This window comes from Corticium candelabrum, chromosome 3, assembly GCF_963422355.1.
Source record: "Corticium candelabrum chromosome 3, ooCorCand1.1, whole genome shotgun sequence".
In the NCBI taxonomy this organism is placed as follows: Eukaryota; Metazoa; Porifera; class Homoscleromorpha; order Homosclerophorida; family Plakinidae; genus Corticium; species Corticium candelabrum.
The window spans coordinates 9,418,895-9,443,845 of record NC_085087.1 but is presented as its reverse complement, the minus strand read 5'-3'; the positions used below and the strand labels follow the sequence as shown (position 1 = coordinate 9,443,845).

General features: G+C 43.5%; 4 protein-coding genes and 1 long non-coding RNA gene across 8 annotated transcripts; 3 read left to right on the top strand and 2 right to left on the bottom strand.

The window, feature by feature from the left end:
* Nucleotides 1–412: 412 nt before the first annotated feature.
* Nucleotides 413–2,695, bottom strand: LOC134177358 (uncharacterized). Its single transcript, XM_062644131.1, has 2 exons — nucleotides 2,342–2,695; nucleotides 413–1,217 (listed from the first exon to the last, which is right to left on the bottom strand). Exons 1-2 carry the CDS (start codon nucleotides 2,670–2,672, stop codon nucleotides 532–534), a joined length of 1,017 nt encoding a protein of 338 aa, XP_062500115.1. The 5' UTR covers nucleotides 2,673–2,695; the 3' UTR covers nucleotides 413–531.
* A 664-nt stretch (nucleotides 2,696–3,359) lies between these two features.
* On the top strand, nucleotides 3,360–6,113 carry LOC134176840 (uncharacterized). Of its 4 annotated transcripts, XR_009969374.1 has the most exons (5): nucleotides 3,360–3,527; nucleotides 3,717–3,785; nucleotides 3,846–4,113; nucleotides 4,456–4,571; nucleotides 5,327–6,113. It is a non-coding gene; the product is annotated as an uncharacterized LOC134176840 (long non-coding RNA). The 4 variants fall into 4 exon arrangements; XR_009969371.1 differs by having other exon boundaries at nucleotides 3,360–3,785; XR_009969373.1 differs by having other exon boundaries at nucleotides 3,360–3,785; nucleotides 4,410–4,571.
* Nucleotides 6,114–6,463: 350 nt separating this feature from the next.
* Nucleotides 6,464–9,614, top strand: LOC134177116 (uncharacterized). The gene is made up of 3 exons (XM_062643841.1): nucleotides 6,464–6,575; nucleotides 7,483–8,229; nucleotides 8,754–9,614. Exons 2-3 carry the CDS (start codon nucleotides 7,516–7,518, stop codon nucleotides 9,390–9,392), a joined length of 1,353 nt encoding a protein of 450 aa, XP_062499825.1. The 5' UTR covers nucleotides 6,464–6,575; nucleotides 7,483–7,515; the 3' UTR covers nucleotides 9,393–9,614.
* Nucleotides 9,615–9,891: 277 nt separating this feature from the next.
* Nucleotides 9,892–13,102, top strand: LOC134176809 (protoporphyrinogen oxidase-like). Its single transcript, XM_062643471.1, has 9 exons — nucleotides 9,892–10,387; nucleotides 10,888–11,035; nucleotides 11,224–11,411; nucleotides 11,471–11,537; nucleotides 11,607–11,725; nucleotides 11,881–11,994; nucleotides 12,402–12,551; nucleotides 12,687–12,729; nucleotides 12,798–13,102. The coding sequence occupies exons 1-9, from the start codon at nucleotides 9,908–9,910 to the stop codon at nucleotides 12,947–12,949; spliced, it is 1,461 nt and encodes a 486-aa protein (XP_062499455.1). The 5' UTR covers nucleotides 9,892–9,907; the 3' UTR covers nucleotides 12,950–13,102.
* A 55-nt stretch (nucleotides 13,103–13,157) lies between these two features.
* Nucleotides 13,158–24,691, bottom strand: LOC134176808 (protein Aster-B-like). The gene is made up of 22 exons (XM_062643470.1): nucleotides 24,642–24,691; nucleotides 24,465–24,558; nucleotides 24,344–24,395; nucleotides 23,030–23,171; nucleotides 22,805–22,908; nucleotides 22,636–22,734; nucleotides 22,492–22,572; nucleotides 21,689–21,778; nucleotides 21,302–21,494; nucleotides 20,959–21,005; nucleotides 20,812–20,902; nucleotides 16,099–16,223; nucleotides 15,983–16,033; nucleotides 15,816–15,907; nucleotides 14,829–14,875; nucleotides 14,647–14,700; nucleotides 14,357–14,515; nucleotides 14,045–14,117; nucleotides 13,829–13,915; nucleotides 13,653–13,715; nucleotides 13,552–13,594; nucleotides 13,158–13,405 (listed from the first exon to the last, which is right to left on the bottom strand). The coding sequence occupies exons 1-22, from the start codon at nucleotides 24,646–24,648 to the stop codon at nucleotides 13,337–13,339; spliced, it is 1,863 nt and encodes a 620-aa protein (XP_062499454.1). The 5' UTR covers nucleotides 24,649–24,691; the 3' UTR covers nucleotides 13,158–13,336.
* Between the last annotated feature and the right edge of the window lie 260 nt (nucleotides 24,692–24,951).

Genomic DNA, 24,951 nt, shown 5'->3' with positions numbered 1-24,951 from the left:
GTCACGTCAGGAAGTAACAAGCACTGCCGGTACGGTGTACGCGGTCATCTCCTCGTAATGACGTCACAAAATTTTAGAGGTTCCACGAAACCCCCGGAACCCCTCTAGATCCGCCACTGCAACGGAACAAAAACTGCCCAACATCTGCAGTGCTCCACCGCGGCCTTGACTTCAAGATGGCAGAAAATTTAATTAGGGCCGACTACGCGTAGGTAACTCATTATATTTAGATAGATAAAGCTAATGAACAATTAAAGTGCGATAAATTATTATTCTAGCTAGGGACTGCGTTAATTAATTGTAAGCGCAGTGCATATGATAATGAATTTGTGTGCAGTAAGGGCTCTCACGCATGCGTAAGTCTATTCAGATATGCAAACTGTGTGCTAAACTGAAATGCTAACATCGACGAGACTCTGTTGCGCTAGTTTGTTCACAAAGCTCACATTTTCAAAATTCAAACTCGATATTTTCCAGTTCAAAACAACATGACTAGACTATACGATATAAATATAGCAAAGTTATTTATAGTTAGAAATGCAGCCTTTCTCCTACGAGCTTGGTAATATGTTCGGGTGGATCTTTTCCCCATCCGGTTAACAACACTTGTCCATAATCCGCTACATCCAGACTGCCGCCTTTCGTTCTTTCTAGAAATTGCTCCAAATAGTCGTCGTTGACCAACACGTACTGCCAAGCAGGGCGATTCTGTCGTCGATCGTTTCCTCGCACAAGGTAGACACGCTCGGTGAGACTTCCCGACAACATGTCCTTCCATTTCCAACGTGCGTTTGCTTGGCATTCGCGTAGCAGAGATTTCGTGCAGAACATCATCGAGAAGTTAAGAACTAGAGGATTTTGAGTGTCGCTTTTATAACCAAAACTCAGCCTGCCGTCCTCATCTCTCATGACTCCTTCTGTAGCGAAATACCATTCCCTCGCTATCTCGTTTCGACAGCAAGATGCGTAAACTTTGATGCAAATTCCTCTTTCTTTCGCTTTATGTCCGCACGCCGGTACTTCCAAACGATCCATTTCTTCTACACAAGCTTTTGGCCAATATCCGGAGTGAGGACAGTCTGTGACGATGGTGAGAACTTTACCGTCGAAAGTGCGACGGTAGATGTTGAAGATCTCACGGAAAGAAATGGAAGAACCTTCACGGAAACACCAGTCACCGCTCGAAATGTACGAATGTCCGAAATACCAAATCGTAGCTAAAACACAATTAACAGTAAAACATGAAAATTTTTAGTTAGTAGTCTACACATATATATATATATATATATACACACATACACACACACACACACACACACACACACACACACACACACACACACACACACACACACACACACACACACACACACACACACACACATGCATGCATGCAACAATTAATAACTGCGTTTGCAATTACATGCAGGGCTAGGAACCGAGGAGGCCTCTCGAGCTAGCCGGACGAACGGATGGCCAATTGGAATGCAGCGCATGCGCTCATTGTTATTGCTGCCTGGTGATATCTAAAGGAGCGTGCCATGCAGTCAATGTGATGATACGCATTCAAGAGCTAGCCAATGTTATATAGCGCTATCGGATATCGACAATCCCACGTGCTAGAAACGTTGCAGTCTCCTTCTCACGCTCTCACTTCATTACTGTACATGTGGTAGCTAGAGATAGTTAGTAGTATTGTATTGGGCTAAGTCTAACAGCCGAGACTTTAGCACTTTATTGATTCTTCATTTGAGTGTGTACGCTACTCGCCAAGCCTCGTGATTTTTTACAAAGTCCTGTTTTCTGCTGGCTCGCGATTACAGCTTAGATTATAACACAGTGAGGCTCTAGTAGACTACTTAATTAACTAGTAAACGAAGCTGTGTTTACACCGTCGCTTCAGAGCTAAGAGCGTGTGTGTGTGTGTGTGTGTGTGTGTGTGTGTGTGTGTGTGTGTGTGTGTGTGTGTGTGTGTGGTGGTGGTGGTGGTGGTGGTGTGTGTGTGTGTGTGTGTGTGTGTGTGTGTGCGTGTGTGTGTGTGTGTGTGTGTGTGTGTGTGTGTGTGTGTATGGTGGTGGTGGTGGTGGTGGTGGTGGTGGTGGTGTGTGTATGTGTGTGTGTGTGTGTGTGTGTGTGTGTGTGTGTGTGTGTGTGTGTGTGTGTGTGTGTGTGTATGGTGGTGGTGGTGGTGGTGGTGGTGGTGGTGGTGGTGGTGGTGGTGGTGTGTGTGTGTGTGTGTGTGTGTGTGTGTGTGTGTGTGCGTGCGTGCGTGTGTGCGTGTGCGTGCGTGTTTCTAGTTTAATTCTACAGATTCTATGTACTAACTAAGTTATTTATTAACCTCCTGGCTTTTCACAACGAGCAAGAAACGTCTCAATCTCCTCTAGATAATAGTTCTTGTCTTTCTCTTTCCCAGGAACATTTCTGTAAATATGCTTGTCGTCCAACACGCGACATTTATCATTTCTTAGCTTCCACGTGACAACACTTAACTCGTTGTTGCATCCTGGCGGAATAAGATTCGAGTGTTCAATTCCCGGCATACTCGACGGATCCCATGGAACACGCACATCGACATCACGATCTGGAGGTTTGCCTCGAGACTCGATTATCATACACTCCTGGTGGTAGGGAGCTAGGGTCCTTCCATCACCGTATTCTACGGCACACATTCTAAATACTCTAGAATACAAAGATGGCGGAGTTCGCACGTGATAGATTGGGTGGTCACATCAGGGAAATATCCCGATATCAACTAGTTGTTGCACATCACGTGATCTTTATTTTCTACGTTTACGCTCACTATAAATTAATTAGCTAAACAATATACATAACTAGTGTGCTAATTAACGTACTTTATTATTTTAAAACTGTTAGTTTAATTTTACGTTTATTTTTATGTTTATGTTAATTATTTTTTTAATTTTAATTTTATTAATAGCTACGTTATTTATTTAATTTATGACGTCATTTAAACATAAAATTTTATCACAAATTTTTTTACTATATTGTCACTATTTTTAGTCAAACCGAGGCAACCAAGCTGAGACCTTTAATTCTCATCCGGGTCTTACTCAAAGTGCGATTAGTACACAGTACGAATTAATTAATTAAATAAATGTTTTGGCTACAAACTTGGTGTGTGAACAATGATCGTGTATTAACGAAGTTGCGTGTGCAGAAAGTACAGATTGCTACACTTCAATTAAACCATGCGGGGAATCCCCTTAGCAAAGACATCCGGTCCAGCCAAGTTGTCATTGATCACTCCAATCAGCGCCTCCACTATCGATGAGGTCATCATCTTCAGCGGCTTTATTTAGCGCAACGACTGCACAACGCAGCCGTTCGTGTCGCCAGACGCTTCCATTCGGATCCAACGTGTGCACATTAACTTCCTCCGTCGACGTTCACGAGCATGCAGCTTGAATGTTTGTGTAGGTCTGGACATCTAGACAAGTGACCGACCGTCTTGTGACCTCGGATCTCATGATCGAGAGTTTGATTGCGAGTCGGATGAGCCAGAGGTGCGACAAGTGCTATTCTACTCACCTCTCGTTATCTGTCGCACTTCCGTTCCCATTCTGCATCACCATGTGCTGCCACGTGCACGCTGAGTCGCTTGTCTGCTTGCTAGACGCGTTCTGATGTGGCGACTCTCAACTGTTGTATGTCTTTGCAATCGATGATGAGTCTGTTGATTGTATATTGTGTAGAGACTCCAGCTAGTGATCGGTTGGCAAACTCATGATCACCGACTTGCATTTCCGCATGAAGAAAAGCGGGTAATGAGAGTTTGTTTGAGTTCTGGTGTCGAGAAGATGTGCAATAAGTTGTGCGTATAGAACAGACGGCAACAGGGCCGTGGAGTTGTTCTCTTGTTGCCGAACGCCTTCAACGTTGCATGTGATCGGAAGGCAATTAGTTACCATGCACATACGTGGAGCAGATCGATACTCGCAGTTTGTGCGACAATGGAAGTGTTTGTTGGACCTCAAGAAAGTTTGTTACTTTTCCGAAGTTTTGCCACCATAGACATGGGTTTTCAATGCGTGGTTGTAATTCGGATCGAATTAATGCGCAATCGATCTACATGCAGCACAAGTCGACAAGGTAGGGTAGATAACTGTTGCTCACTATAGTGTGTGTGTGTGTGTGTGTGTGTGTGTGTGTGTGTGTGTGTGTGTGTGTGTGTGTGTGTGTGCCTGCCTGCCTGCCTGCGTGCGTATGTGTGTGTGTGTGAGTGTGTGTGTGTGTGTGTGTGTGTGTGTGTGTGTGCGTGCGTGCGTGTGTGCGTGCGTGCGTGCGTGCGTGCGTGCGTGCGTACTTACGTGCGTGGTACACTGTATATGCATGGATTATCAAGGGTGTAACACCTAAATGTTGAATTGTTGCTAAATTTGGTGAAGACATGGAAGAGCATTGCTAAAACAATCGGTCTCATCCGTCCTGCAGCTTGATTCCCAGAAAGGAAGACGGACAATTGCACAAAGAGTCTATTGCGAGCTGATGGGACAACAGGATTCTTCCTATATATAGTCCTCATTACACATGCATCAAGCTGCAGGTAGGTAAGAGAGAGAGAGAGACTGCTAGAGAGCTATTTGAATTGAAACAGTTTGCACGTGTACAACACAAATGTCTAGACATATAGACATTCATCAGCTAGTTCATGCTTTGAGCTAATTTTTTCTACGATGTACTACTAAAAGACAAATGCGTGTGACATATTGCATGCTCTGCAGTCATTGCACACACACACACACACATACACACACACACACACACACACACACACACACAAACACACACTCACTCATTCACACACACACACACACACACACACACACACACACACACACACACACACACACACACACACACACACACACACACACACACACAAACACACTCACACACAGACACACACACACACACAAACAAACACACACACACACACACACACACAAACACACTCACACACAGACACACACACACAAACAAACACACACTCACACACACACACACACACACACACACACACACACACACACACACACACAGTATTCTAGCGTGTCTGCAATCACAAGCAAAGCAATGAACACATGTGACGCGCTACACCCAATTCTGAGAGTTATGCAAACTTTTCTTTGCATGTTTGTCATAGCAAATCTCCAGGCATCTCTAGCAATTACTAGGCCACGCTCTCGACTGATTATTTGTTTTCACCAACTTGAGGCAAGCTACTACACGTGCACACATACTTTCTAATTACTGTATCATCACAACTAGTCTAAATGTATGATATTTATTTATTTTTGTCTAGAGATTGTTGTGAGTGTGTCTAATATTGGGACGCACAAACAGTGGACACAAACCATAAACAGACTGTCAGTGTGGGAGAAGCCACAAAGGACTGGGGTCGTCTAATGCAGTCCCCATGCTATCTCCGATCACGACCTTTGCTCACATATTGAGTAATAATTTTTTAGTGTGCTGCATGGCATGCTCATGCATATAGGTAGAACAACAAAAGATGTAATGATTTATATCTACGATCTGATCTTACAGGATACGTAGTGACATATTACAGCAAACTAAATATTTATCTATTGGAGAATGTTGCAATTGTTGGGCTTTATTGCATCACATGACATATCAGTGTCATTGACACCAGCAATGACGTCATACGACAAACTTCGTAATATTTTGTGTGTAAATATTTTCAATGATGACAATGTTTGAGAAAGACCAGATGCACGTATGTATACAGCTGCCTGACGAGAAATAGGTGCATGTGTAATATATAGCTCCACATCACTTGCTACATGAAATTGGAGCCTAGATTCTAAGCGTTTTGTATATGTCATTGCAGTTTGTGAATAGAAACGTGGCCATGAGTATCACAATCGAGCAGTTCGTGCAGTCTGGTGTGCTCTAGATTTGCAGTCTGGTGTGTTACACTCTACGGTATCGGGATGACACAAGATGCATACTCGCCATATAAATTGACTTCAGACCAGACCTAAATACGTCGATATTTTTTGGGAAATATTTTAGCAAATATTTATCACAAAAATTTGCATCTGTCGCTATGTTTTATCAATAGCGCATCACACATCACCTGCGATCACTCCATTTCCGCATCTTGTACTAGACTATCATCTCCGTAAAACATGATCGACTCACAATCACTCACACGCTTGCAGAGAGCCAACACACGCACTCGACAGCTTGCAAATGATCGACACTCTCTGTTGCACTGCAAGACGCGCCATGCTCGTACAACACGTCTCTCTAGTGATCGGCTCATTTTGAATTGGAAAGTGCTGCACGTACGTTTGCAATCGAATGGCTGGAAGATAATTTCTACTGTAGACCTCTTCATAGGGAACGTCGGGAGTGTTGATTTGCAATTCCAGGGACCAGGGGAATGCCCTCCGTATCGCCACGTCGACGAGCATTCTTCAACCACGTGACGGACAATTGGTCGCCGCAAACGGAGCTTTCTCGCTGAGACTTTTATTGCGTCTGTGAGCGAGTCGCTTGATGTTTGACACACGAATGCGTGGAGGGTGAGAGAATGCGGTGTATGTGTGTGTGCGTGTGTCGGTGTGATGACGATGTGGCCATCGATGTGCGTTTCTTTCTTTCTCTCGGAAGTTGCGCGAGTCGTAGGCAAAGTCCGTGTTCGACGAGAGATAGCCGAACGGGCGCGTCTAGTATCGAACGTTGAGATTTCCCTTCGCGTGCATGTGGCATGTGCAGCTCTGCATCAGAACGTCTGCACCTACGGCGAGTCTCTCTACATCCACTCGTCTGTCTGTCGCATCTCTTTGCGCTCGTTTCTTGTTCGTTTTGCGGCGTTTGTTTGACGAATAGTTCGACTGAATAAACGTAGAGAGATGCTGCTAAGTTGGGCGGATTGCTCGTAGACGCGAGGGGAATTTATTGCGCTCTGTGGGATCTACCCGAGCACGTTCGTGCATGCACGCGATCAGACATAGAGGCGACATCACGTAGGTACACAGTACTGGATGCCGTAAACGTATCCGCAAGTAACGGGCAAACGACGATAGTCTGTACTCGAGTATTTAGTTGTCGGAAGGTTGTCGTTAGCTGTATATACGACGACGAGTCTGACCGTCGAACACATGCAAACGAGTGACGCGAGAATACGAGCATGCAGTACGTCACTCGTGTCTGTCTATTGTGTTTGCGATATTTGGTGAGACTAAACGTCTAGTCTAACAAACGCCGTGCAGACGCAGACGTCGTGTGCACGAACAAGCAGCTAGAAGATTCAGAAAGCGTGCGGTACCGCCAAAATTGTAGGTTTCGTTTTACGGTCGCGCATTACGCTAGCGAGACTCGTTCGCTCTTACGGATGATTGTAGCTGCATGTTTCTCACGAGACACAATCTAATTGTCTCGTTTGTAATCGCATTTTCTTCTCTCTAATTTGTCTTTCTTGTTTTTCAGTTTTGTTGTTTGTATTGTACGTCTTCTCGTGTGATGAAGAGAAGTAGAAGTGCGAGGTCGAGTGTTTTGTGTCGTTTTTCTCCTGGTTTGCTTTTCTTTCCCGCTCGTGTTCGTCTCATGCGCGACGACGAGATCGAAGTAAAGCATCCGACGAGCGGAGAGACCATCACGCTAACACGCACGTTGCCACCGACGGGACCGGCTGATCGCGACCCACGGACGTTCGATGCGGCAGATTTGGATGTGGTAGTGGACGCGGTACCGACGGGCAAACTCATCAACATCGGTTGTCCGATTCTGACGCCTTATCGACAGCAAACTGATATGATCGAAGGAGAGAATGAAGATGAAAGTAAAGGGAATGGGAAGAAGAAGGAGAATGGGTTAGGTAGACAGAGACCGGAGAGAGTGTACGTTCTGGGTAGAATAGTGGAAAAGGAGTACAAACCACTGAGAGCGAGGGTGTTGTACTTTGATAAAACAATGGCTTGGTTTCCACGGGAACAGTTGAGAGTGATGCAGTCACCTTGGGCTACTGAAGTTTGGGAGCATTCCGGCGGTGAACAAGTGAAGTTTGATGATAGTGAGTCAGGTGAATCGGACAGCAATGGTACATCGAGTGTGACTGATGGTGAGTGGTCGAAGGTTGACGGTCAGAAGGGAAGGAAGCAGACGAGAAGTATGATACCGGTCAAGAAGTACAAGAAAGGAGATGTCGTTACGTTGCCACATGGAATAATAAAGAAGGTCAGATATAAAGGGAAAATATTGGTGATGGAAAGTGAACGGTCATTGGTACTCACGCACGCACACACGCACACGCACGCACACACTCACACACACACACACACACACACACACACACACACACACACACACGCACACACAATGCTAGCACGGACACGCATGGCACGGACACAAGGCAAGCATGCGAACACACGTGCTTAGCGGCTCTTACTGCCTTACCCACAACTCTACATCTCTATTTCTCTCCATTCTGTGCATGCCGTATGCATGTGATCGTCATCCACGTCCCTCAAATAGTCATGCACATGTGTGTGTGTGTGTGTGTGTGTGTGTGTGTGTGTGTGTGTGTGTGCGTGTGTGCGTGTGTGTGTGTGTGTTTGTTTGTGTGTGTGTGTGTGTGTGTGTGTGTGTGTGTTTGTTTGTGTGTGTGTGTGTGTGTGTGTGTGTGTGTGTGTGTGTGTGTGTGCGTGTGCGTGTGCGTATGTATTCACTATTTACGTTGCTGTATATTTCTTTCTCTCCAGTATAATGGTAAGCAGTGGCGACGTCTTTGTGTATTCCGTGACTGTAAGAAAGAAAGCCAACGAGGCGGTCTCTGTGCTCAACACTATGGAGGAAGGGTGAAGGCGAGGAGGTCGACAAGACGCTCGAATAGCACATCAACATGCAGCACTAGAGGTAAAGCCGAGAAACTGGATAAGAAGAGAAATGAAGAGAATGACAAGAATGACATAGAAGACATCAGAGCGGCTAATATTTTGGTGGAAATGCATCGTGCAAGATCATACACGCCACCCGAACCACTACCTGCAGCCACACCCACGCACACATGTTCATCCCATTTATCATCGTCATCACGTGACCGTCTACATTCATCTGTGAGTGACATGTGTGAGGTATATGTTCCTTCTCCTACCGTCACTTTACCTTCCTCTGTACATAGTATGCTATCTCAACATTCACCATTAGAGCAGACACGACCGATTTATCAAGTCGATGCTGCAGCACATGTGTACACATGTAGCTCAACATTCGACTTTTGTCATAGTAATGTGAATGAGCACAAACCTCATGTAGAAATTCAGAGATCTATACCTCTTACTACTACTGCTGCTTTGTATTCCACGTTTTGTCAGTTTCCTGATTCATCGAGGAAATATTGAGAAATTAGAGAAGACATATTCATGAACATCGGTAACACTGGCTTTTACTAGACAATGTAGCATGCTGGTCGTGACATAAGTTAATTAGATAATAGAATTATTTGCTGCCATGAGATGATATCTAATTTTCAATACAATTTGAGTTGAGTTGTTTGCGACATCATGTTAGTAATGTATTAATCAGTTTGTGATATGAAGCCTCATTTTGAAGTTCAGATGTTAATAAACCATGTTTCAAAAATATTGATATTAATCAAGCTTACAATTGTTTGAAATATTTGAATGCGCGCATAAGGGTCTGGACATCAAAGTTTAATTATAAACTCCCAATATTTTTAGGATAAATTTTGTCGTGTTTTATACATTACGCAAACAGTTTGCCACATGTTTGCTAAATTAAGCGTGCGCATCAAACTCACTTATGTCATCACATTAACTCGTTAACATAAACTTATTATCGATTCTATCCTCGGAGTCCTCCGTTGTTGCGCGTCATAAGCCAGCAGTGCACGACAATGTCACGAACTGCTCGCGTTGCGGTGCTCGGAGGCGGAATCGCCGGACTCTCGGCCGCATGGAGACTCGCCAAACGTCTAGAACCGTCGTCCATCGTTCTCCTCGAGGCGAGCCGCCGTCTAGGCGGTTGGATTGAAAGCACGAAAACGTCAGACGGCGGTGTGTTTGAACACGGACCCAGAAGCTTGCGACTGGCGGGAAACGCCGGACGAGCGTCTCTATCGTTAGTTGAAGAGTTAGGGCTAGGGGATGACGTGCTTCCTGTCCTGCCGAGTAACAAGGGCGCGCGTAAACGTCTTATCTACGGTGATGGCAGGATGAATGAATTGGGTGGTGGGCTGGCGGGAATGTTTCGGCGGTCGGCGTTGTTCAGTGAGCCGCTAGCGCGCGCGATGATGAGAGAATTAGTGAGGAAGAATGCGCCCGCGTGTGAGGACGAGACGGTGCATCAGTTCTGCGAGAGAAGACTCGGAAACGAGGTGAGAGAAACGGGCGCGCGATTCGACGATTTTGATGAAAGAACGGGCGAGAGAAAATGGCGGGAAATCGAATTATCGAGTTTTATTGCCATTGTGTGTTCAATGAATTAGGTTTTGACTTCTAACTGAGAGACAGAGGTGGTGAGGTTGGGTTGAATGGATTCCCCAACGTTTTGCGCTCACAACTTTTTTGTTTGTCGAGAGGTGGCTTGTCCATGCTTGTTGATTGGCGCTGACAACGTAACTAATGTTATCCTGGACGGTACTGTGTAGTGGCTACTGTCCATGTGTGCGCATTGTGTGGGGACGTTTCGGTTCACGTGTTGTCGCTGGTTTGCACGTGCCGTTGGTTTGGTCACGTGACGTTGTAGTAGTCGTTTGTCTCCACAGATAAGTGACATTACATCATGTTCATCAGATAGACAAACTGATGGACAGACAGACAGACAGACTAATGATTGTTGGTTAATATCAATTTTTGTGTTTATTGTTTTGTTTAGATTGCTCATTGGTTGGCAGATCCTCTTTGTCGTGGCATCTTTGCCGGCAGCTCGAAACATTTGAGTATGAGATCTTGCTTTCCGAAAGTTTACGAGTACGAACGGAGATATGGGTCGGTTATTAGAGGAGCAGTGATGAGCAAGAAAGGTAAGAACACACACACACACACACACACACACACACACACACACACACACACACACACACACACACACACACACCTAATAATCCTGTTTGTTTGTTTGGTTCTGTCAGTTGGCTTGTCTATCGTTTTGTGTTGTTATTTGTTTGTCCATTTGTCTGTCTCTCATTTCATTATCATCATTTCTTCTCAGAAAGATTACGCTACAAGAACTCTGAGCTGGTAAAACGATCCAAGAAGGAAGCATGGGTGACGTGGAGCCTCAGAAACGGACTAGAGAGCTTACCTAACAGACTCGGACATGCTTTATCCGCAAGAGGAGTCAAGATCTTGAAAAACAAACCGTGCACGTCTCTAGAAATCAACAACAACGAAATCAAGGTCACTCACAGTGTCTACCGGTACTTTCCTATCATCATGCTCATTGTGATTGCATGCAGGTTCACATGAAGGGAGAAGACAGTGCAGTCAGAGTTGATTCTGTAGTGAGTGCAATACCGGCCAGAAGTAAGTAAGATACAAGGGTTTACCAAAGAACTTGACTATCACTGTCTCACATACTGTATCTTTTGATAGATTTGAGTAGTGCATTGATGGCGAATCATCCGACACTTGCATCACACTTGGAGAGAATATCGGCCGTCACTGTGGCTATTGTGTTGTTGGAATTTGATGGCAAAGTGTTGCCGACTGAGGTAGAAGAAGGTAGAATTGTGGTGTGTTTGTCAGTCAGTCTGTTTGTCTGTATGTATTATGTCAGACTGTGTGTGTGTGTGTGTGTGTGTGTGTGTGTGTGTGTGTGTGTGTGTGTGTGTGTGTGTGTGTGCGTGTATTGATTTGGCTGTGTTAGGCGTTTGGGTATTTGGTGCCGTCACATCAACCGAGCAATGCACTGGGAGTCGTGTTTGATTCGTGTAGTTTTCCAGAACATGACAGGACGGGGTCACCATCGACACGATTGACTGTGAGTGATTGGAATGCATGCAGTAGTGGGAGGTGGTTTGTACTCAAGACAGACCGATAGACAGACACGGATGGACAGATATACGGACGAACAGACAACAGACTGATGGACAGACTGACAGACAAGACGGATGGACAGGCAAACAGACTGATGGACAGACAGACAGACAGACAGACTGATGGACAGACAAACTGATGGACAGACAGACAGACAGACTGATGGACAGACAGACAGACAGACAGACTGATGGACAGACAAACAGACTGGTGGACAGAGAGACAGCAGGAATGTTAGGCAGGTAAGCCAATCAAACTTCCAACATGTCGTAGCACAGTGCATCTTAATTACATCCAGAATAGATCACATACTACTTACATTTATTGCTCACTTAGTCTTCAATGTTTTAGGTGATGATGGGAGGACATTGGTTCAACGATTTGTTTGGTGGTGCTCACTCACTCACTGAAGACCGAATCGAAGCGATAGCCAGAGAGACGATTGCTGATCATTTGGGGATTCAAGCAAAACCTACGAGATGTTTAGTTCGTATACTAAAGGTGAGGGAAAGAGCAGACCATATGGTCATCCGTTTATCAGCTCCTTAGTTCACACACACACACACACACACACACACACACACACACACACACACACCAGTTGTATCTCTATCATTCGTTGCTTGTCACCTCTAGGACTGTATCCCTCAATACAACATCGGCCACCATGAAACTATTGGTGCGTGTTCCCCCATCTCTTCACACTTGCTGTCTCATTCATTGTTCAACCTCCTTGTCTCTCTCCAGGTGCAATTGATCAGTACATCGAAGAGCATTCTCTCCCGTTGACATTAGTCGGTGCTTCCTATCGAGCAGTGGCTGTCAATGACATTGTAGATACGACAATGCAGGCTGTAGATCAGCTGTGCAACAAGCGGATGGAATCGTGGTCATGTTGATCAATATGAAAGCATTAATGGTAGTCTGATGTTGAGGTGTTGTAAGTAGAGATGATGACTGTGTAGGTGTAATTAATTGACATCAACACAGACCAATAATTACTATTGATGTCATGTGGTATGTCTATGATTGTGGTGTGTGTGTGTGTGTGTGTGTGTGTGTTTGCGTGCGTGTGTGTGTGTTCTTGTAGCTCACAACATACATTGATTCATAATCAAAAACTGCAAAGAACAAAATTCCAAATGTACATACACCTGCTATTCAGTAACTATTTATAAACTAATTAATTTCAATTTCACACAAACCAATGGCATCACAGGTAGCAACACAACCACCCGTTCGTACAAAAACAACTCAAAAAAGCCGACTGTCTGCAGTTTATGCATTCATTTCACTGTGTTGTCTTCCACTTGCACGTTGATCTGTTGTTCAATAGCTATGAGTGATGCGTTGATCTATTGATATCAAAGAGGAAAGCATTAAGCTTGCGCGCGTTAGACCCACGGCATAGAGGTGCCATGCACATGACATGCACACGCGGGAGTCACGTGGTGAACACGCACCATGCACGTGACACACGTAATTACTAAAATTAGCTTACCTTTGCTAGCACATTCACTGACATCGTTGCTATTGACTTCCACCTTGAAAACAAAGCATCACTAAATGTTTAACTGACATCAGCTTGTACTGCATGCTCACCTCTCCAACTCCATAAGGTAGAAGTAATGATGCCTTCCGAGGAGAAGTGATGGGTCCAAGTTGCTGAGAAAATGCACATACATATATGACTTTGTATTGCAAGAAGCTGGTGTGTGTGTGTGTGTGTGTGTGTGTGTGTGTGTGTGTGTGTGTGTGTGTGTGTGTGTGTGGTTTACCTTTCGGTTGTTATTTCCATGACAGCAGTTTGGAACGTAGACAAGCGGTAGTAGAGAAAGAAATTGCTGGTGAGAAGAACAAACAAGCTAGGAAGACAAACACAGTTGACCTGACCAGTGATGCCTGTTGTTCATGTGCGTGTTCAACACCTAACTAAAATGGTATGGACAGACAACAGAAAGACATCACGGACAACAAGTGAGCTGCCTCCTTACACAAGCAAAGCCATGCTCCAGTAGATGTACTTCTGTTTGCTCGATACTGAACCGTCATCACTCACCGATGAGCCTAACAACAAACACGACATCAAACCAACATCAAGCAACACAACGAGTGCAGAGTTAGTGCATAAGGGCTACCCCACGACATGTAATGTATGTGTGTGTGTGTGTGTGTGTGTGTGTGTGTGTGTGTGTGTGTGTGTGCGTGTGTGTGTGTGTGTGTGTGTGCGTGTGTGTGTGTGTGTGTGTGTGTGTGTGTACGCACTGTTTGTCTCTCTGTCATGTGGTATATGAGCTATTACTGACCTGTTGATGTTTGTCTTGATGTTGACCTCATCGTCAATCTTCTGCCGCCGCGTGGTAATGACTGTTTTCGTTTGTATGAAGCATTCACACGTGGAATGCTCTGACGACGCTGAGTGTTTGCCTGACTATCTGATGCCTCAGCAGAATGAAGCTGTTGTGCTGTCACACACACAAATGATCAAGACAAGTAGACAGAGAAACAAACTGACAGACAGAGAGCAGATGGCTGGATGGACAGATTGACACACAGATGGACAGATTGACAGACATGTAAAGACTGAGCTTCTCACTCAATAATTCAGCAAACTTGGCGACTCCTTGATGTGCATTACGTTCAATCATACCTGCAACAGACACAACACCCACCATTCAGTGTGCACGACAAACCTCATACGCACCACCAAAAGTCCAAAAACCTTCTCACTAACAACACGGCAACAGCAAGAAATAAACCAAAAGTGACTAAACTCACCCTTGACTCCCCAAGGAGACTTTTTGAATTTCACGCAAGCATTCAATCTATACACACACACCATCAACAAAATTTGTTGTCTATATGCCTGCACGTCTACTCATTCAACCATCTGTCTCTGTCTGTCTATATATATGTGTGTCTATTTGTCTTTCCATCTGTCTACTTGTCTGTTTGTCTGTCTGTCCATCTGTCTACTTGTCTGTTTGTCTGTCAGTCCATCTGTCTACTTGTCTGTTTGTCTTGTCTGTCAGTCCATCTGTCTACTTGTCTGTTTGTCTTGTCTGTCTGTCCATCTGTCTACTTGTCTGTCAGTCCATCTGTCTACTTGTCTGTCTGTCTGTCCATCTGTCTACTTGTCTGTCTGTCCATCTGTCTGTTTGTCTGTCAGTCCATCTGTCTACTTGTCTGTCTGTCTGTCCATCTGTCTACTTGTCTGTCTGTCCATCTGTCTACTTGTCTGTCTGTCTGTCCATCTGTCTACTTGTCTGTCTGTCCATCTGTCTGTTTGTCTGTCAGTCCATCTGTCTACTTGTCTGTCTGTCTGTCCATCTGTCTACTTGTCTGTCTGTCCATCTGTCTACTTGTCTGCCTGTCTGGCCATCTGTCTACTTGTCTCTCTGTCTGTCCATCTGTCTACTTGTCTGTCTGTCCATCTGTCTACTTGTCTGCCTGTCTGGCCATCTGTCTACTTGTCTCTCTGTCCATCTGTCTACTTGTCTGTCTGTCTGTCCATCTGTCTACTTGTCTGTCTGTCCATCTGTCTACTTGTCCGTCTGTCCATCTGTCTACTTGTCTGTTTGTCTGTCTGTCCATCTGTCTACTTGTCTGTCCATCTGTCTACTTGTCTGTCTGTCTGTCCATCTGTCTACTTGTCTGTCTGTCTGTCCATCTGTCTACTTGTCTGTCTGTCTGTCTGTCCATCTATCTACTTGTCTATCTGTCTGTCTGTCTCTCCACCTATCTTCATCCATTACTCATATTCACCTTAAATGTGTTCTATTCGGTGCCACTTTCCAAAAACAGTACTGAGTGTTAACAGAGAACGCATCTGAATACGGGACGTTCTTCGTCACAACCTATTACAAACACAACAAACACACATCAACCAACTATCACTTTGACAACAAAACTAAAAGCAACAAAAGTTATACTTCGCATGAAATGTGGTATATCAGTCCCAGTTGACTGTCGTGCAGCATGTTCTATAACCAAGAACCATTCACTACATAATCTCATTTAATTAAGTAGCATGTATGAGTCGACCAACTTGTATGTCTTCTGTCTCTGCTGACTTTGGTCCGATAGAGTAGTTAAGAGGCACTACGTAGTTTACTTGACGTGACTTTGTCGTTCCGGGATGGTTAGATGCTTGCCAGTCACCAAGCCGGATGTCTACAAACACAATATGCCTTTGTATTACAGGGATGCATCATAATACAAGTTTGAACTCATTTATTTGATAAATGAGGAGCAACTCATTACTACATGACCATCGCACTTAACAATAATGCGGGGCCAAAAAAGGAATAGTCCAAGCTCTAACAAGTAATGTACAACTAAAATAACTAAACTACAATAAACAGAACTAGAGAATCTGATTGTTTTTGACTAGCAATATTTTAAAAGATTCTTCAATGGTCACTTTTATGATTGTTGACAATAGTTGACGTCGATGACATTGAGGGATAGAGATGAAATCAAGGAAGGGGAGAAGACTTGGTGCATCAATAAAGCCTCTAGATCCAATTTGAATGTTGGGTTGGTTACAGGTGAAGCCTTTTGATTTGATGGTCATGATGAAGTCTGTATACGTTTAGATTTTCTTTTGTTTGCATTAAAAAAGTTTGTTTCAAAAGAGGTTGTTAGTTCTATCACATAAAATTTGAGTGTATGATTATTCCAAATCAACATGTCAGGCCTTTGTGCAGTAGAAATGATGTCAGATGGAATTTACTTCACAGTCTTTTAAATCGGCAAAGATGTTGAATTGATGTGGTAGATGGTTAACAGCCACATTATAGAGCAGACTGACAACAGAGTCATAACGTTGATTGTAATGATGACATTGTAAGAGGACTGGGCAATTATTGAGAACATGAAGAAGGGATTGACATTGATAGCATAGAGGACATTTATCACAAGAATGTTTACTCCATACGACAAGATTAGCATTTGAAGGGAGGGTATCAGAAACGGCGTTGAGGACAAAAGAAAGTTGATTTTCAGGAAGACAAGAGAACATTTGCCCAGACATCAGATGCACAGTTTTCCAGACGGAAGATGGAGCCCTGGACATGTAGAGTTTGAGTTCTGGCAAGAAGCTGTTTTTGATGTTTCTCCTTTAGTCTTGTTTTGGTGATGTCACTCAATTTTGCAGCAGAAGCATCTGGTGCCTCAAATAGTGACTTTGCTGCTTCTCTAAAAGCAGAAAATTTATTGCCATACGATATATTATAGGCTTGTCTGGTGGCCAGCTTGGTGAAAGAGGAAGTAGAGACAGGTACCACAACAATCTTAGGAAGATTCCATTTTGATATAATTTAGTTTCCACCGACAACTAACAGGGCAATTATCCAATTTCTGCATCAAAGTCTTTACCTTGCTTATTAGAGAAGATTTGAAATTATCATCAAAAAAGTTTCCATTGATTGGCATTCCAAGGAAAATGAAAGACTCAAAAGCAAGAAAGGGAACAGACTCATTAGAAATTGAAACAGACGAATCATGAAGATGGAATTTGGATTTAAAACTTAGACCTAAACAGCTGCATTTGGACATTTTAATGGTCAGTTGAGACCACAGGCACCAGTAAGACACAATATTACACAAGCGCTGTAAATCAGAAAGCGACTTTGATACTAGGGTAACGTCATCAGCGAACAGAAGAGCATTGATCCTGTGAGATGAACCACTAAACGTGTAACCAAAAGGCTGAGTCTTCAATATCACGACAAGCGTGTTTATGACAGTGTTAAAAAACAGTGACCGAAAACGGGTCACCTTGGAGCACTCCAATATTTCAGGGCAACATGGATGTTGCCCACTTCAAAGTGGAAACTTGTAGCTGAAGGTTTGAATATATGTTGGTGATGACGGACAGTAGATGGTCTGGAGCATGATAGAGTCTAAAGCATTGTAAAATGAGCCAATGTGGGACAGAACCATAGGCATTGGTAAAGTCCAGCCAACATATTGATAAGGTGTGTCGACTTTTTTAGCATCAGCAATAGCTGACCTTAGCTTGTACTGATGTTCCTCTGCGCCACATATACCAGGGAGAAAAGCCTTCTGAATTGATGTATCGAAGAATTTATTTTCCAGCATAAATTGACACCATTGAGCATAGAGGTGTATATCTTACCAATACAAGGTGTAAGGCAATAGGTCTACATAAAGAAGGATCATGGGGATGTTTGGATGCAGCAGGCTTGGCAAAGAGATGTATGTACGACAACAGTTTTCCAAAGTTGTGGGACGGAGGCAGAAAGCCAGTAATAATTAAATAGATTACGCACTCTCTGCACAGTCTGGGCTTTGTGCACTCTCTGGTCTGGAAGTTCGAGGCTAGATGACAAGTAGCTTTTGATGTCAGAAACGGAAACAACCGGAGTGGCGCAATGACACTACATTCCGATAATGTCTCTTGATGTAGATTAGTCCCACGGGGAATTCTCAACAACGTTGTAGATTGATTAGAAACAGAGCAATGCGGGAGATGATGTCGTGAAGAGTGGAATAAACTACAGCAATAAGGACAACATTTCCGTCGCATTTCAAAATCAGCCGTTAGATGTAAAAAAATTGATGACGGAAACCTACTGTCTGTTCCCCATAAGTGTGAACTTTGAAAATCATCAATATCTCCGCTGCTTTTTTTGGACTTCTGCGATGATCTCGGTATTGTTAGAAACCACTACGTCTGGCATTTCTGTTTATCAAATTATCTAAGCCTTTCCTAGGAATGAAACGGAAGGATAATACTTTTGCATATCAAAGACAAATGGGTGGAGCAATGGTTATTATCCAATTATCATGTAAGACCAACGGATCAACAACTGGAACCATTTGAGATAATTGGTGTAACATGGTCCAACTGGAGCAGCTCCTAGTGCTCTAATGAGCACACCTGGTGTGACCTATACTTCATTACGCACTTCCGAGTTCATACGTACGGGAAATAGACAGTAGGAAGCTCCCTAGTTATTCAGAAATAGTCGCGAAACGTTCAGAAAATTAAAAAATAAACAATAAAATTTAAACGTCCCAATATCCTGGACTATTGTATTGGAGGGATGCATCTCATAATACACTAGGCTATTGTATTGGAGGGATGCATCTCACAATACACTAGACTATTGTATTGGAGGGATGCATGACACAATACACTAGACTATTATATTGGAGGGATGCATCTCACAATACACGGTCAAACCCATTTATTGAAATAAATAAACAAATGGGGAGCAGCTAGCAACCCCTGTCCAACACGGTTAACAATCCCGTGGCGACATATGGGACAGCAGCTAAGAGCTCTAGACTAGCTACAACGAAGTTGGCTAGCACAGCAAGACTAAAGTAAAAGAGAAGACTAAGTTAACCATTAATTAAACACAGTAACAAGGCTATGAACTGTTCCTCTTGATCCAGATTTTAAATGACTCTTCCATGACAGTCTTGATAATCTGAAGACACATGTTCTCCTTTGTCCTAGCTGGTATACGTAGTTCCGTGCACAAAGAATTTAAATTGGCATTATGAATAAAACCTCTCGATCCAACGAGAAGGTTAAATTGCTTTACGAGATATCTCTTTTCTGACAGAGACTGCACTAGGTCGTAATATCTTGCAGTTTTTCTTTCGTCAGCTGCATCGAAGTTGGACTCATGACAGACAGTAAGTTCTACTAGGTAAATTCTCTGTACCACGTCGTTCCATAGAATGACGTCAGGTCTTTTGGCGGTCACAACGATGTCTGTTGGAAATGGAACAGTGCTGCAGGCAAGATCAGCGAAAACGTTGTAATTACTGGTGGACGTATTCTGAGAGATGGTGTCGTAGATTATCTTGAGAACAGCGTCGTGCCGGGTATTATAACAGCCTCTCTTAAGGAGAACAGAACAATTATTTAGAACGTGTAGAAGAGTCTGTCGTTTATGGCAGAGTGGACATCCATCATTTGTTCTCTTCTTCCACAGCAGAAGATTGGCATTCGTTGGTAATGACTCCGAGACAGCATTTAGAATGAAAGAGAAATGTTCTGATGTTAAACTGTAAACAACTTTTGACCATAAATCTGGCGCAGAATTGTCAATCCGGCTTGTCGCTCCTTGCACTTTGCGGCTCTGCAGTGTCTCCAGAAGATGCTGCTGAAAGTTCTTGTCAAGTCTGTTTTTGGTCTTTTCACCAAGCGACGAGCCTGACAGTCCAGGTGAGTCTGATAAAGAAACAAGTCCTTCTCTAACTGAAGAAAATCTCTCAGGGTGAAACCCATTCACAGCAGCTTTTGTTGCCAGGTACCGGATTGTGTTATCAGATGAGGTCAAAAAACGAGCAGATTTAGATGCCTGAAATTTTGAGGAGCAGTGCGAAAGACAAGGAAGGCCAAGACCACCTTTGGACTTTTCCAAATATAAACGAACAGTGCATGCGGATCTGGGTAGTTTCGTCCATTTCTTCAAGAAGTAAGTCACTATGCTGTCCACGTCTGTTCTAACCCAACTGGGAGCCAGTGGACTATTGTATTGGAGGGCTGCATCTCACAATACACTAGACTATTGTATTGGAGAGATGCATCTCACAATACACTAGACTATTGTATTGGAGGGATGCATCTCACGATACACTAGACTATTGTATTGGAGGGATGCATCTCACGATACACTAGACTATTGTATTGGAGGGCTGCATCTCACAATACATGGCAATCACATGACCATTTATATGACTCTAATTCCTATTCAACATGCCACGCACAACTCACTCGTATTTTTCAGTTTCTTCCAAATAGTCGTCATAAATGGCGTCTCAGTAAACAACATCTTAAACATCGTGTCAACAGAAAACTGAAACTCCTAGAGAGTCAAAGTCAGTCAATGAGGACGTTGTGATGTACATTCTCAATCCTTACTTCATTGATAAGTTGCCTTCCATCTGCTTCTGGAATCTCACCCGGTGCTGCTCAAGCACACAAAATAATCCAAACCAGTGAACCAGCTGCTGCATGTACAAGTGTGGGTATCTGCCTGCTTGCCTGCATGTCTGTCTGTGTGCCTATTTACTTATCAATATTTCTGTCCATTAGACTGTCAATCTGACTGTCCATCTGCCTGCCTGCCTATCTATCTGTCTATCTGTTTATCTATCTGTCTGTCTGTCTGTTTATCTGTCTGTCTATGATCTGTCCATCTGTCTGTGTCTATCTGTCCATCTGTCTGTCTGTCCGTCCGTAATGTAAAGGCAGCAACACTCACAAATGGTCTTCGCTTCATTTCGATTCCTATCTTCATTACTTTGATCCTCGCTGCTCTGTTTCACTGTCGTATTCTCCGCAGTAACAACTGAAGCCTCCATCATTTCCTCTTCAATTTGCATCGAATTCTGATTTGCTAATTGCTTTGCCTTTTTTCTCCTGCCATCAGGCACCGTCTGTTCCTGAAACTCACCCTAAATATACAAATAACATAGATAAGCAAACTTGCCCACACTATTGTATTGGAGGGATGCATCTCATAATACACTTAGACTACCACTTGTATTAGGAGGATGCATCTCTCAATACAATTGTATTACTAGTTGTATACATACTAGTAATGGACATTAGCCTAACACTAATTGCAAGTTAGTACGTATCTGTATACCTCTTGTTCACTATCAGACGTTAACCCTGTCCGTGATTTGTCTCTCCACAGCTGACGTGCATACTTTATCAACTCAGAACAAGTTTGAGGCTAGAAACAAACACAATAATTTGTAACGTATTTTGTATGCGTTAGCCGTATGTCTGTCTACCCTCCTGCACACCTGTCTTGTTGTCTGTCTGTCCACTTGTCTGTCTACCTTTCTATCCACTTGTCTGTCTACCTGTCTATCCACTCATCTGTCTAACTGCCTGTCCGCTTGTCTGTCTACCTGCCTATCCGCTCGTCTGTCTACCTGTCTGTCCACTTGTCTGTCTACCTGTCTATCCGCTTGTCTGTCTACCTGTCTGTCCACTTGTCTGTCTACCTGTCTATCCGCTTGACTGTCTGACTGCCTATCCACTTGTCTGTCTACTTGTCTGTCCACTTGTCTGTCTACCTGGCTATCCACTTGACTGTCTACCTGCCTATCCGCTTGTCTGTCTACCTGTCTGTCTACCTGCCTATCCGCTTGTCTGTCTACCTGTCTGTCCACTTGTCTGTCTACCTGCCTATCCACTTGTCTGTCTACCTGCCTATCCGCTTGTCTGTCTACCTGTCTGTCCACTTGTCTGTCTAACTGCCTATCCACTTGTCTGTCTAACTGCCTGTCCACTTGGCTGTCTACCTCCCTGTCTGTCTACCTGTCGGTCTACCCATCATCTGGCAAGTTGTAGCAATGTACACTCGTGTCTCTGCCACACTTCAGTGCTCATTGACTGTCATATCTCCACAGTCTGTCTTCCATTCATAGTCCCACTCACTTTCCCCATGAGAGCATTCTGCCAAACTTTGAACAACACGGTGTAGGTCGTGTCACGAGAAAGAAGGCTGGAAAATCCATACTGAAAACAAAAACAGATTTTAAAGTAGAGTGGATAGAAACGCACAAAATGTTAGGTATGTACTTTGGTGTTGTTTTGGGTGTGAATTTCAACAGCATTGGGAATCACAATCGCAGTTCGACTTTTGTTGATTTGTGTTACGTCAACCCATTTGATTTCAACCTAAACAAAACACAATTAATTAATTAATTTATTTATTTATTTATTTAATTATTTAATGGAAGAGACTCACTCTAGTTTCATATCCAAATAGATTTGAATGAAAGTAACCTGCCTCTGCTGTTAGATATAACCGACCATGTAACAGAATTTCTTTCTGAAGTGCACATGAGCAATCTATACAGAAGATAACATTAACGTAACAAGAAACCACACACACACACACACACACACACACACACACACACACACACACACACACACACACACACACACACACACACACACACACACACACCATCAACTAGTTTTTCATTCTCTGGGACATCCTTGAAAATAGAATGCAGATCATCGTTTCTCTTCTTGTGACTTGAATTAAACATGGTAAGTGCATGACCAATAGGAGACGGCAATGGTTTCGCAGACAACGGACCCTCATGCTACAAAATCCAAACATAAAACGTCACAAAATCAATTCAGGCATAGATTTACTGTTGGTTGAACTTTTAAGCAATTGTCTATAGAAGACCCACCAGGCACTTTGTCTCTCTGTTGATGTTTCCATCTGTCCGTCAGTCAGTCTGTGTGCATGTTTGGCAATCAGCCTGTCCACATGTCTGTCTGTCATCATGTCTCATTATTTCTGTCCATCTGTCTGTCATCATGTCTGTCCATCTGTCTGTCATTATGTATGTCCATCTGTCTGTCTTTGTGTCTGTCATTATGTCTGTCATCGTGTCTGTCAGTCTTTGTATCTGTTAGTGTATCTGTCACCATGTCTGTCATTTTGTCTGTCAGTCTGTCTGTCATTGTCTGTCCATCTGTCTGTCATTATGTCTGTCTCTCATTATGTCTGTCATCATGTCTGTCAGTCTGTCTGTCTTTGTGTCCGTCCATCTGTCTGTCAGTCTGGCTGTCATTATGTCTGTCCATCTGTCTGTCAGTCTTTGTATCTGTTAGTGTGTCTGTCATCATGTCTGTCCATCTGTCTGCCATCATGTCTGTCAGTCTGTCTGTCATTATGTCTGTCCATCTGTCTGTCAGTCTTTGTATCTGTTAGTGTGTCTGTCATCATGTCTGTCCATCTGTCTGTCATTATGTCTGTCCATCTGTCTGTCATCACGTCTGTCAGTCTTTGTATCTGTCAGTCAGTCTGTCATTATGTCTGTCCATATGTCTGTCATCATGTCTGTCAGTCTCTGTCTGTCAGTCTGTCTCTCATTATGTCTGTCCATCTGTCTGTCATCATGTCTGTTAGTCTGTCTGTCCACCTGTCTGTCATCATGTCTCTTAGTCTGACTGTCATTGTGTCTGTCAGTTTGTCTGTCATTGTTACTCATACTGTCAGTCTGTCTGTCTGTCATGTCTGTCCATCAGTCAGTCTGTCATCGTGTCTGTCAGTCAGCCCCATCCCTCCAATCCAAAACTACAACACCTCGCATTTCCCTTCACCTACACAATTGAAACTGTAACTCCATTTAACATAATTAATAAACAACCAACGGAGAGGGAAGCAAGAGAAACGAAAAGCAATCACACCTCAGTCAATCGGAATGTCCACTACACCAACCCAACACACAAATCACCGCAACTGACTGACTGACAGACTGACCTTTCTCCGTTTCTTTCTCCCTTTCTCGTCGACAAGCGGTACCGACAGGCTGCTGTAACGAACAAGCAATCATTGTGAGACAAAACGGCAATCGATACGCACAAAATGAACGAGAAATGACCTCGTGATTGGAGTCGATTGGCTGCGGGCGCGAGATTCGGGAATGTCGAGCGAATGTTGGCTTTTCACGACTTCGTGTGGCGAGTTTTCGGTATCTAGAGACAGATAGGAGGCATTTTGTGAGCGTAAGTCGTTTAGAAGAACGAGAAATAATCGAAACTAGAGTGAGTGGCAATACCGCTCATTGTTCAAGATCACCGGAAAACAGGTCACGAAGGTCCCGGATTGTTTTTTTTGAAAACCCCGGATTTAAATTTATTGTAATATCATAGGTGTTATTTTAATTAATTAATTAATTTAAGTTTGGTATTTAGTAATAACACTAAAATTGTAAATATTGTAAAAACCTTGTGATGGTCTATCTCGGTCGGTTGCAGCATTATTTCGAGTTTTATTTACGCAAAAATACGTAGCTAGTTTTAACGCAAATATTTAATTAGGTAGCAAGTGTAGCAATATATTAATTACAGTACAATACTGCCGTCATC